The sequence below is a fragment of the Rhinolophus hipposideros genome (assembly GCF_964194185.1).
Source record: "Rhinolophus hipposideros genome assembly, chromosome: 1".
NCBI lineage: Eukaryota > Metazoa > Chordata > Mammalia > Chiroptera > Rhinolophidae > Rhinolophus > Rhinolophus hipposideros.
The window spans coordinates 30,578,759-30,592,812 of record NC_138047.1 but is presented as its reverse complement, the minus strand read 5'-3'; the positions used below and the strand labels follow the sequence as shown (position 1 = coordinate 30,592,812).

Genomic DNA, 14,054 nt, shown 5'->3' with positions numbered 1-14,054 from the left:
AAATAAGAATAGGGGACAAAATGGAAGACACCCTAGAATCTTTCTTTCTTTCTGCTGAAGTAAATTAATTAGTAAATGAATATCATAGGGAAAAGAAGCAAAGTAAACTGTCATTCACAGTTCAGATGTTTGCTCCTTCACTAGATGCTTCCCTGCCCCTTACAGATGCAATTTTGTTTTGGTGGGGAATATAACTCACCACAAAGATGCAGGTGAGTTAAACCGCAGCGGGAGGAGGAAGAGTGGAACTGAATGATACTTGTTTGCTGCTTTCCCAAGGAATAACATTATAATTACACGTCTTTTCCCTCCCCAATGCTGGCATGAACTTTGTAACTCTACAATCTAATTCACAACAAAAATTAAGAGAGAGTTGGTACAAAGTTTCAAAGCAAAGCCCTTCCTCTCCTCATACTACTGAAAAGAGGCAAATACCATACTACCTCTGATCACACCCTGCAGCTGTTGAGGATGGCATCTGAAATGCTAGCTGTTCTCAAGAGGGAGGTAGAAAGGGTTGCTGAAGCTGTCTATCAACTGTTTATTCATCACGAATTTAACTTAAGACATAACGATAAGTGCCCAGAAACCAATAGACATCTTTCAGTATAGTCAATTATCATGGCTCTGTGATAGTCATTACACTTGATTTTCAGTTTAGGGCAGGGCCAGTAAACTACGGCTCAAGGGCCAAATCCAGACAGGCGCCTGCTGGAAGTCATGTCTGCTGCTTTACACGTTGTCTATGGATGCTTCTGCACTATAAAGGCAGAGATGAATAGTGGGACAGAGACCATACAATCTGCAATACCTAAAATACTTACTATCTGACCACTTATCTAGGGAATTCATAACTACATCAACAAAGTAGGTTTTCAACAGGCCATCACCTCAACTTAGAATTAGTTTTGGGAACTAGCATTTAAGTTTGGTTCATGTTATTTACTTATTTTATAGATCTATGACATGCTTAATAGAGGAAATGAAGACAAAAATTTCAACCCTGCGGGCCCTGCAATAGAACAAAGAAGTAAAAATGAGAGCTGGTCACCACCCTAGGTGCTAAAGAAACGATTGCAGGAGTTAACACAATAATTAATTGCCTAATGGGTATCATCACACACTGATGATGCCCATAAGTTAAGAGATAATATAAATATACAAATCCCAGGAAATGTTACTTGATGGAAAGCTAGGAAATTTAAAAGTAGGATCTGTAGGGGAATCTAAAAGAACTTTAAAAGTTGAAAATGAGTGGGGAGAACGTGTTTAATAAAACATAAAAGACAAAATGGAAGTTGACAAACTATATCAAACAGAGGATTAAAAAAGTCTTTACTATTACTCTTTTAGTGATAATAGTAACAAGGCTGTGTTAAAAATTTAAAGTGATCAAAAGAGACAAAAACCAACAGCAAACAGTAATTCTCACTTACCTTGCTAACAATTCAATGAGGTCAGTTCTGCTCATACCATCAGGAATCAACCTTGGAATGGCAGCAATACAAGTTCGAAACAAATCAATTTTGGGTTTTCTTTCTCCCCTGAAAAATATATCACAACAGGATTTAACAGCATATTACATATGCTAGACAATAAAAGCAAAATTGGAAAAATAATTACAGAAAATAAGTGCCACCCCCGGAAAGTTTAATATATTTAATATAGAAAGAGCACATATAAATCCAGTATATAATTATCAGTTTATAAATGGACAAAAGAATACAGAGATAATTCAGGGGAAAACACAGTTAGCAAGCAAAAAAGGTTTTCAGTAACTATAAACAAGCATAGAAATTATTACGTTTAAATAATAAATATTATTTAAGTAAATTATAACAATTATTTCAAATTAATAAATTTCAATTCAATATAATTTAATAACATTGAACTTTTCTGTTCTTGTCTTATTTTACTTCAGGGTACAAGCATGCGCGCACACACACACTCACACATGCACACACAACACAAAATATATAGAGGGTGCCAAAAAAATGTATACACATTTTAAGAAAGGAAAAACTATTAAAACTGTAATAATATATACCGATAACAAAAGATGATTACAAGTCACATTTGACTGCTGCAATTACAAGAGGTGCTCAAAGTATCAGCATCCAGATATTCCTAATTATGGCGAACTACTGCTTGAGCAACGTTGACCAAAGTGTCTACTTGTATACATTTTTTTGGCACCCCCAGTATATATTAAAAATTTTTATGTAATAAAAGGTGTCAATTTTTGAAAATCATCTGGTTCCTTCAGAGGCTTGATACAATTTAATTCTCCAGTATCTTCTTCTCATTATTCAACGATTTTACTTATTTTAAATATCTAAACTTTTAATACACTGGTTTTTATTTGGGTCTATATTTCAAAGTGAGGCTTTTAGGTAATTTATTTTATCCAAATTGTTCTTCTGTTGGCCTAATAAAATAATTCTTATGTAGAAAAGAATTTGGATGAATTAAATGTTTTAGGCCAGTATTTGTTGTATTTGCAATGGACTTGCTACTGACTTTTAGAGTTTTTATATAGTCTTCTCTCTGCATGGTGACAATATGTATGAATTTCAGTTACCATAATTTAGTTAAATAATACCAGTCCCAGCATGATTCAATTTTCAGTTACTGCACACTAACAGTAAGTAATTGCATAAACAAGCTTCCCTGTTAGCTCTTCAGGCCACCAATCATGACATACATAACAGATGTGAATCATAATCTGTGACCAATCACATCATTTTTTTCAAAGTCTGTTGTGATTGGTCACCGTATATCTGTATTTGGTTCACACACAGACAGCAAAGTGTGTAGTTGTGTTACTTCCTTTTCTCCAGTGATAAACTCAGGTGATATTTTACAAAAATGAATAATCAAAATATGAAACTGGCCAACAAAGATTGAACTGGAGAAAAGAAGGAAAAAGTGCTATAATTAGAAGGGAAATTTGAATCAAACATTAATGGAGTTCCAGAAGAAATATCTGATCGGGGAATGCTAACTAACACTGCTATGTTGGAGACTCTACATAAGCAGCCAGAGGATCTAAGTTAGGGGCAAACTTTTTGACATAAATGAAAAAGTGGTTGTGATGAAAAGAATAAAGATTTCCCAGATGAAGTAATGCAGGAGAAATTTCACATTAGAGAAACTCTCAGAGATATTAGTACATACTAGTATATAATAACTATTATTAATTACATTGAGAGATCTGATATCCAATTTGGTAATTTAAGACCTATAACACAGATATTAATATCTAAAAAAAGTTCTCCCTTGTACAGAATATGTAGATACTTCCTAGCAAATAAAGGAAGTTATTGCCATAAAATACGTTCTCTTGAGGAGGAAGTCCCTAACAATAAGGAAAAAAGATGCTGGGATGACAAGCAGTGATAAAGGTGAGGGTGGGAGTTGGGATGAGGTACTGTTTCAAAAAAAAAACTACTCATACATTACTCCCCTTTTTAGCCCTGGTTTCCAGAAGATTTTGAGGGTTTTGTTTGTTTGTTTATTTATCAGAGCTATGGAAATAAGAGCATTTGTTTGACTTAACAAACCAATCATATCCACACACACCTTGGGGTAACTAGGATTTATCTATCACTCACAGAATAAGTGTAGTTTGTTGTCACTGACACTTTAAATAATAAAACTGAGCCCCTGGAAGGAATCACTGCATTTAACAACTGCAGCAAATGGCAATATGGGATAATTCCAGACGAGAAAGTAACAAAATAAGTAAGCAAGAATCATCTATACTCTTTTATAAAAACTGAAATAGCAATGAAGAGAAATAATTTACTACATACGTAATCATATCTTCAGGCTCCTTATTAGACATTTGCACACTAGTCATACACATTGGTCTCCCAACTTCTTTGTCCAAATGTCTGAGAATGCTATCTAGTGCTTTTCTCACTTGAGGATAGTATATTGACATTCCTAGGGGGGAAAAAAACCAAAGCAACTCAGTTATAAAATGTCAGAAATTAAATAAAGAACAGTTATTTTCTGTAAAAAAACAAAAGCCTATTAATTTTTAAATGACATCAGCTTATTATTATTATTACAAAAGGAGTTTCAGCATCATGTAAGAAAATAAAAATTTAACCTGAAGATTCTTGGCATATTATAGATATTATAAAAAATGTATTCATTTTTGTATCACTCTATGTACTGGGATAACCATATTAGACAAATATGTACATTGAGATTTGATATGAACTTTAAAAAAAGAATATTAAATTGCATCCCAAAGCAATTTATTTATTGTAGTTAACACTAACCTATGACTTTTGCTTCTTCATCTGTCAAGGTTTTATTGAGAAAGATTTTCTTCACCCGAAGAGTGTTTCCAGAAGGAAGAATAACTCCTGTCGTTGGCATTGGTGGCTCACCATCTTTCTGCTGCAAACTGTCCGCTATTACTAGGAAGACTCTGAGGCCTATGTTCATTCTCTTCAAAGAAAAAAGTTTCAAAATAATGAAGTCAGAGTTTCAGAAAATATATATTTTTTCATGTTAAAAACGTCTCATCAAATAACACTGGGTGATGGGACAAAGGAGGACAGAAGGAAAACTAGCCTTTCTGTTTGACATTGTTTAATGAGTCCAGGTACTGGAGTTTGCTTTAATAGCAAATTCCCAAATGCCATCCACTCATGTCAGAGTTTAGCTGGCTCTCCCACTCTGTATAAGCTTATTTCAAACCTTCTCCATCCTTCCTCATCCATCTCCTACACTCCTACCATCCCTACCCCTCTCCTCTCCAGCGGTTGATTTGTCTCCTTCTCAGAAAGAAAAAAAAATAACTTTCTTCAACCTCTCACTAAAATACACACCCGTCTACTTGTATCTGCACCTCTGTGTCCTCTCTGCTCTCGTCAAAGTCAGGGAGGTGCTGGTCTTCCCGGTTGTCAGGCCCATCTGCTTTCACATTCTCGGGAAACTACACTACCAATTATCTTTTTTCTTGCATCTTCAATGTTTCCCTTTCAACTAAATGCATCCCATTTCTGTGAACTACACTCAGTTATCTTAATGGAATAAGCCCTCCCCATAATACTTCCCTGAAGCAACTCTCACTCTTTAGTAACCGTGCTGCTCAAAACAGTGGGCACTGTTTGTGCACCCTATGTGACTTTTCGGCAGCATGGGACACTGTCAAGCGTTCCTTCTTTCCTGGAACATGCCTTTCCTTTGATACACCCAGGCCACTGCTGGCTGTGTCATCAGCCCACATTTTAGGTTTTGTCTCCTTTATCTGGATATTAAACATCAGATTGCTTCAAGACGAGTTCCTAGGCTGCCTTCTCCTATCATTATGTACTATTTCCCACCGCAATTTCATGTGTTTACATGATGTCGATTACCATTCATACCAGGTCACCCACTAATTTAGAGCCCGATTTCTCTGAACTCATACCCTCAGACCCATCTGATCTCTCCACTTGAATGTCAAAAAGATGCCTGAGATCTGACATGTTCAAACCAAATGCACTTCCCCCCCCAAACCTGATCTCTTCTCAATGTTTCTTTTCCCAGTAAATGACCTCTAAACGCACTGCAGTATCTCAGCCCAAGTTGCCATTATGTCTGGTGTACACCAGTGGTTTCTAAAGCAGGAACTGCATCCCTGTGGGAGTGCAAGACAGTTCACTGGAATACAGGGAGAAAATAAAATTTTCATTTATGTATTTTTTTGTTATCTAAATAAGATTAAGGTTTTCAACCTTACTCATCTTTACATATGACATAGTACTGGTGACTGCCCTCAGCCTAAGTACCAGACTGTCACGTTAGAGAGTCACAGAAGACAGCTTGCAGGAAGTGAGAAAGCTCCACAATGTACCAGGGTTCACAGAGGCACCCTCGTTTATTCATTCTTTCAGAGTACTGCAATTTGCTTGTATTGATTAAAGGAATTAATGGATACTTTTATCTGGCTTTAACTAAACCAGCTCTCACAAGCTTAACAGATTTCTGAAAAGAAAATTCAGACCGAAGATAATCCTAACGAACTAATCCTAAATGAATAACAACAAAACAGCAGAACCGACACTTTTTATACTCCGAGTATGAGAGTATCAGTGAAAACTTATTTTAGAAATAAACTTGTTTACTGAAGAAAGTATATTTAAAATGGATGTTCAAGAAAATGTCTTTCATTATGTGATTTTCGTTGCTGAAAACCACATTAAGTATATAAACACTCATGCCTGCTCACTTGAAACATCTGAAAATAAATATTAACCTATCTTAAAAATCCTATAAATGAATGGCTTCAATGACTTTCCAACCATTTGTTAACTACATAAATATATATCTTGGGATTGGATTATGAGGAAGACCAGCACAGTAATTTAAAAAACATAAGAAAAAAGATAATACCTATTTTGCCTTTTTACATTCTCAAGAATCATTAGATTCTGATAAGCAATTACTTTGTAGAATATTTTAAAACAATCTGAAAATTTAGTGTCTACAGAGTGAATTGAGTTTACTAATGAAAAACGGGTCTCTGGAAGTAGAAAATAACACCTTTTCGTCTTTTTAAAGAATTATTATTGTAAGCTCCATCTGGGGAAAAGGATTTTTTATCTGTTTTTGTCCCTGACACTTAGAAGAGTGCCTGACACATTTTCGGTGCTCAATTAATGTGGAATGAACGATATTTATTAAAGAAACCTGATGTTTATATTACATTGTTTCTGTTTGTATTAGAAACCTGAGCTCGTGTCACAACTTCTAGAAGCCAGCTGAGCTGGAAAACTTCCTCTCTTGATTATTTTCTGCCATGGTCGAAACTATTATTAAACCATGCAGTCAGTCATCAGAAGGTTAAACAATTTGTCCCCGGTAACACTTGTAGTTAGAAGTAGAGTGTCTTACTAGGGATTTGAACCTAAGAGTTCTGATTCTAGAAACTGTGCTTAAAAAAAAAGAAAAAAGTAAAGGACAGCATATTACTACATAATTTTTTTTTTTTTTACCTCTGGATTAATGGTGAAAGTTTTAGTAGATTTTCCAACACTGAGAAGATCAAATATTATTTCTTTCATTGCAAAATCTAAACGTTCCTAGAAAAAAAACAACAACATAATAAATCCTACTAACTTGCTGCTGCTATGTTAGGTATCATGCTACGAATTACACATACAATGGGAACAACACAGGTCTGAGCTTGTAAGAAGTTCATAAATCTAGCTGTACAGAAGAAAAATACACATGCATTATAGGTAAAACAAGTAAACAAAACTACTAGGATATTTAAATAATCAAATGATGTAATAACCATCAATGGAAAAAGCTTAAGTATTCATTCACCAAAATCACATTCAAATTCAAGTGAAGGAATTCTCTGAATGATGATTCAAGAGAGGCCCATGACAATAGCTAGGTAGCAGGCCCAGAGAGCAGTGAGATCATATTGGGACAGGAAGAACAGGACTCAATTCAGGAAGGAAATCTCCAAAGGAAAAAAACAAAAAGGTTAACTGATGTATGAGAGGGGTTTTAAGTTCTGGTAGAGTGTTGGTATGAGGTGATTAATCTCAGGGAATGGGGACCACCCCGGGGGAGGGGATTAGGGAAGAGATAAAACCTAAATGTAAATGTTTTCTGAATACTAGATCTAAAGCACCATTTGCTTTCATTCATCTTATTGACACATTTATACTTACCTAATTACTATTAGTTCTGTGCTCCAGTAAATAGAAATGCATTAAATTTATTTAAATATTCCTTATTTCTTTATTGTCAAATTAATTACATTATGGACTATCTCTTCTAAACTGTTATAGTTTTAGTTCAAAGAGAACACAGTGAATGTTCTGGAATCAAAACATTTTCCTAAGTTGAGGAGGTAACCCTACCTATGCCTTTCCAGGGCTGATGTCCCAAAATGGAATGTGACCAAAACCTTACATTTGCTCAGTCAGGACCCATTTAATCCCCTTCTAATAAACCTTCCTTTACTGCAGAGGCCAGAAAGCTAAAATCACATTTCCCAGGGTGCCGTGCAACAACTGGTTTCTGGATATGATCCAGACTGCCAATTGGTACACTCATGTGAATCTTTGAGAACTGGGTAACATGAGGAGGAGGAGGACAGAGAAGAAAAAGACATCTAATTTCACTGGCAGGGATCATGGCAGCAGCATGATTCTAAAGCACCTGTGGTGACTTCCTACTTTGGCAACTTTATGATTGTGGCAGAGACAGCAGTTTCCTTGATAGCCCAATTCTGTAGTTAATCTCTTAATCATTCAGACTAGTCCTATTGTGATTCTGTGAACTACTTACATTCCTTGAAAGATGTCTTTGGGTTCAACTAGCTATACTGGATTGTAGTACCTGTACCAAGGAACCTAGGTTAGTGCAGATTATGAAAACAATTTTCAAAAAAATCTTTCGAGATACTCAGGAGGCAATTAGCAAGTGGACAGCAGAACTGAGACACCTTGTTGACCCGTCCTAAAGGATAAGGTCTCCTTTCCTTCTCCAAGTGTACAGATCAATGATTTCAATGTATTTTGTCACAAAAATTAATTAGAATCTTTTATACTTACTTTTTAAAGGACACACTTTCACTATTCAATATTAATAAATGTTTTGTTATCATCCTTTCGGATATGCAACAAACTTTAAGATTCCAAGTTACCACAACAGATTACTGTAGTAACTCACGTGGACATATGTGTTATTCTATGAGGGAAGCACTCACCTGAGCAATGAATTGAATAATCTTCACAAATATATTGAGAGGTGTATCACGGGGAACCACACTTCGTGAACCTTTAGGAAAAAGTGCTGACACTATGCTCATAAGACGACTACAGCAAAAAAAAAATAAAAAAAAAATTAGTTACAACGAGATAATGAGATTAGCAGAACATTAGCAAACTATTTTTCCTATTCTTCATAATATGTCAAGAGGATTCCTATTCCTCCACAAGGCATTTGTAATTTTAACTAAAAGTCCCTTAGTGTGATATTTTTCTTTTTACTGAAATTTTATTTTAAATACACTTAAAAGCAAAGGCACTCACCTTTGAGTTACAGTGTTGCTTTCACATTTTATTCTAATTACATAAACCCACAACAATCTGTACAAAGATTCCAGTGCAACTCGAGACATTTTAGGATCTTTATTCTGTTTAGGACAAAAGAAAATTAAAATATTTATTTTAAATTAAATTATTTATTGAAGTACTTGCAATCATTTAAGAACAAATACATTCTCTCAACAACTAAAAACCCTCACTTTCTCTCTTTTGTTTTCAACCTAACACAGGTTTAAATATATAAGTATATATTTGTATATGATTAAGTATATATTTTGTATGTGATAAATACAAACAGCTCAAAAGTAACCATAAATAAGGAAATCCTGACCGATTACTTATACTCTTAAAAAAAAATAGCAAAATACTTCTAAAAACTTCAAAACTATACAAACATCAACTTACTTGATGGTAAACAGTTCAAACAACAACAGTGACATAATGATGGAACGGTTACTAATATTGGCAGTGATTCATTGCAACCCATACACAGTTAAAATCTAGAACACGAAATACTGTTATAGACATTTGCATTTATGAAATAATGCAAAATATTACTGAGTCATTAACCTTACAAGAGGGAATATGAATAGTAGGTTAAGAGCATGGACTCTGAAATTAGGAATGACGGGCCAAACCCCATCTTTGGATACCATTATATAGTTTCGTGCCACAATTTCCTCATCTCTAAGATGGAGATAACATACCTCACAGACTCAGGAAGTTATGTGAAAAGCACTTGAAACACTGCCTGGCACATGTTAAATACTCAATAAGTGTCACGTGTTATACTTTCAATTTTTCATTTGGCATCAGAAGATTATTATTTAAACTATTATTATTTAGAATAAGAAAAGTATTCCATTTCAATCTCAATTCCATAGACAAACCTTTACTTCATAGCAGCTATTATAAAAAGTAAAGTTCTCAAATGATCAGTCATGAAATGAGATTTAATTGTGAATATTAAAAATGTAGCTAATCATCAACTTTATTAGGACAAACTAGGTTGGTTGTAGGATGCCTTGATTGCTGTAAATTAGCATTTATTTCATTTCACTTGGGAGATTTCTTATTGCTAAACAATTATTTTTTACGTAGCAACAAACCAAAGGGAGTTTTTAAATACTAAGTAATTTGGCCATTCTATTTTATGTTTTCGTAAGATACAGAATAATGAACATCTGCTACAGATGATTAAAAACAATGCAAAAAAGGTAACAATTGAGGATATTTTCACAAACAATAACCACTAGAAAATACAATTTTGTACATATTTCTATACAAAGATTTAATGTGCTTGAGAATAGAATATAAATATTTTGCTGGTCAGTCTCAACATCAATCTCCCTCCACTGCCAAATCCATAATGATTCCAAATTTGAAATACACTTCCCAAGTAGTTTTCTATTAATCTCTTATATGTAATTAACATAACATATAAACTAACATATTATGTATATATGTTACTAATTCATGTAACAACCAAGGCTTGTGTAGTACTTTCTATCATAACTTTCTTTTCTATCATTTAAATCTAAGATCTCAAATATCAAAATATGAGTTCAATTAGTTTTCTGTACACGCCAATTAACATTTTCACATTATATAAAGTAACATATAGATTATATATTGAAATATTTAAGTCCAACTGTACATAAAAATTATTCTCATATAGTTAATAAAATATTTGGATTATCTTATTTTAACCATTGAACAAAACTTGGTTCTCAAACTTTCCAAGATGGACTACTATGTTTACAAAGCAGATTTACTTTACAATGAACAATGCCAAAATAAGATTAAAAGTAAAAAAATCAATTATTATTTGGTCACTACCATGCTGCTATCACTTACGAATAATAAGAACATCCTAAATTGATCTGAGTCTTAAACAAAGATATGTATTTCCCTAGTTACAATTTTGGCCTAATGTGCACAATTAGATGACATTAATAAATTTAATAATTTCAAGTTAAATATTAAATAACTTTAATATATAATAAAGTTTTGATATGTCAGTCAAATATGCTATTTGGCAGCAATCATTTTAATGTTTCTTCCCTTTATATCTACTGTTGAACCTCCCCCACCAAAAAACCTGTTTAAAACCCAAAGCAATAAAAGTTTAAAAAGTGTTGCATCAAAATCATATTCAAAACCTAAGCTACTGCCTCCTTAAATTCCTTTGTAAAAATTTTAAAGTTTCATTTATAACAGCTAATGTAAATTAAACAGACAAATTTTGGGGGTTTTTTTAATTAACTCAATACATGGCTTTTAATTATTGTCTGCTAAACAGACTATTATAAAATTGAGGATTTTGATGAAGAATCAACATTCATTCTATCTTGATTAAGAATCAACAACATTCTCTCTCTTAAATTCTTCTTACTGGAGCCACGTTTATATTAAACCTGTAGAATGTTCTTACTGGGTGTTACTCTTCTCTTACAATACGAGAAGGAGGCTTGAATAAATACATTAGACATGCAATGCAATAATGAGTAAAGAAACAAAAAAGCCACACTTATAGGAGATTAAGCAATATTTTACTTTGTAACATCGACACAACTCACCTGGAGTGTTTCTATTTGTTTTCTGATACTGTTGTTAGATGGCATCTAAATAAAGCAATGTGAAACAGCAAACATAAACATGAGATGCAGCACATGCATGTTAGATGAAAATAAGCACAAAACAAGACAGCACCTCACCAAGGTCTCTATTTAGAAGAAATTTGAAATTTCCAAGACAGTGGCCAGAAACACTAAAATAAAATAAGAATCCCACAATTTGGGTATCATAAGGTACATCTATAAAACTCAAACTGAGAATAAATACTTAAGATTTTAACTATCTAATTTTTCCTCTCAAAGCACTGTATTTGAGATTGAAACAAGTTACAATCTCCAAATTATTTTTATATGGTATGTACTCTTATTATTCCTCTCTTAATTATTCTTCAGAAACTTTAAAATCATTTTTCACATAATGACCTGTTGATATAAATACAGGGGAATGAGAAACTACCAAATTCTGTTTGGAACAAAAATAACAGATTTAACATTTTCAGTGAAAATACACTGATGTTCTCTCATGCTGTTTATGGACCTACAGAACTAAAACCCATTTTTTATGGTCACCAACTTCAAAAACTGGTATAATATTTTTTAAATTGCACAATATTTTGGTATACCTTAAAAATATATTTTTTCTTATGACTCTAGAAAATAATGCCTTTTTAATATCCCAGAATTATAACTAAACTATTGACTTCAAAGATTCAGTATAGTACCATTCCTTATATAGTACATTAAAAGGTACTACAGCGGACTAGAAAGTGCAAAAGTTATGGAACGGGATGGATTTAGATGCAAATCTTTATCATATTTTGGCTCCCTAAACATGGCTTAATTATTTATCATCTTTCAGACTCAGATACAGTAAGGATTAAATGACATTATTTAGGGGATCCAGCATATAGTAAATATTAATAAAAATTAATTTTAAGAAGTAGCAGATCTAATAAATGGAAAACTGTTATAGATTGTTTTTGAAATTAAGAGATTACCTGAATCTCAAAACAAAATCAATTTAGGTAAGGCCGTTATCTTGGACCCATATTTCCTATACATATAAAACAAATAAGTTTTACTTGTCTCCACAGATAACTAATATAGCTTTTCTCTGACGCTCAGTTCTTTACCTTAACTATGCAGCGTAGCCACCGTATCTAAAACCTAATAAACAGGAACTAATTCACAAAATTTCTGCTGAATAGAGCCTTAATGTAAGTTAAGGGTTAATGGCCAACCATATTCCAAATAGTCATGCTAATAGATAAGTGGCTCTTATCTCCTTCAGCCTGGCAGATTGACACAGCCATTATGAAAATGGACAATATGCCAGAAATATTTAATAGGAGGTAAGGGTTCAAAGAAAATACAGCATTTTAAATGAAAGCCTTAAGATTAAAAAAAAAAAAAAAGTTAAGGTACTGCGAAAGAATTGCAAATATGTTAGGTGGAAACGTAGATATATAAAAAAATTCCAACAAGCAAAAGAAAAGTATGAATTGTCATAAACAAAGCAACCTTCCAGGAACAGTTAATTGCATGTCTTATAATATTTTATTAAAATAATGAAGAATTGAGCTTCCCGTCAAAACAGTGGAGTAGGTAAACGCTATGCTCACCTCCTCCCATGAGCACATCAAAATTACAGAACAACCATCATTGAGAATCACCTAAAGTATAGGTGAATATATACTAAGAATAATATATATATACTATACACTGAATATATACTAAGAATATACAGAAGATGCCACCTCCAGACTGGTAGGAGAAGCAGAGAGGCAGAATAGACTGGTCCCACACTCATGTGAAGCAGTTAAAAATCAGGAAGGACATTTTAGCTGTGGAGGTCGCCACTGAAGAATAAGGGGTCCCATCCCCACACCAGGTTCCCAGCCCAGGGTTCCAATGATGAGAAGAGAAGTCTCCATAACTTCTGGCTGTGAAAACCAGCGGGGATTTTGGCTGACTAAGATGGAGGTCTGCTGGAGTCCCAGGCATTCATCTTAAAGGGCTCACGCACAGACTCACTCACTGACGGACTCACTCGCTCTGAACTCCAGTGTTGGGGCAGCAGCTCTAAAGTCACCATATGGAGAGGAACTGAACTGTCTGGCTTCAGAGTGAGGGCTGGAGGGGCAGCTTTCTGACAGAAGTGTTGGCAGAAGCCACCGTTCCTTTGTTGAGCCCTCCTCCCACACAGACTGCAGGCCCACATGGGTGCCATATGTGAGTCTCTGTCAACCTGGCTAACACATTTGCCCTGCTCTGGTGATTCCCTGAGACTCTGCCCCACCCAACTTGAGGGCCCACTCAAGTCACTTCCAGTGTCTTTTCCACGCAGTTTGGCTACGAACTTTCCTAAAACCTCTATAAGGTTCACAAACACCGAACAGGTAGTGTC

The 14,054-nt window shown here is 34.2% G+C and overlaps 1 protein-coding gene across 7 annotated transcripts in view; it reads right to left on the bottom strand.

Annotated features, from left to right (window-relative positions):
- FRYL (FRY like transcription coactivator) overlaps nucleotides 1-14,054 on the bottom strand; it is a 241,985-nt gene that overhangs the window by 88,085 nt on the left and 139,846 nt on the right. For 5 of the 7 annotated variants that reach the window (XM_081049753.1, XM_081049752.1, XM_081049754.1 and 2 more), the window contains 6 exons: nucleotides 9,057-9,160; nucleotides 8,732-8,840; nucleotides 6,999-7,085; nucleotides 4,293-4,464; nucleotides 3,816-3,948; nucleotides 1,437-1,544 (listed from right to left, as the gene is read on the bottom strand). In XM_081049753.1, the coding sequence (XP_080905879.1) occupies nucleotides 1,437-1,544; nucleotides 3,816-3,948; nucleotides 4,293-4,464; nucleotides 6,999-7,085; nucleotides 8,732-8,840; nucleotides 9,057-9,160 (713 nt within the window). Of the gene's footprint in view, nucleotides 1-1,436; nucleotides 1,545-3,815; nucleotides 3,949-4,292; nucleotides 4,465-6,998; nucleotides 7,086-8,731; nucleotides 8,841-9,056; nucleotides 9,161-11,650; nucleotides 11,696-14,054 lie in introns of all 7 variants that reach the window. The other 2 variants (XM_081049755.1, XM_081049749.1) reach the window with 1 other exon arrangement.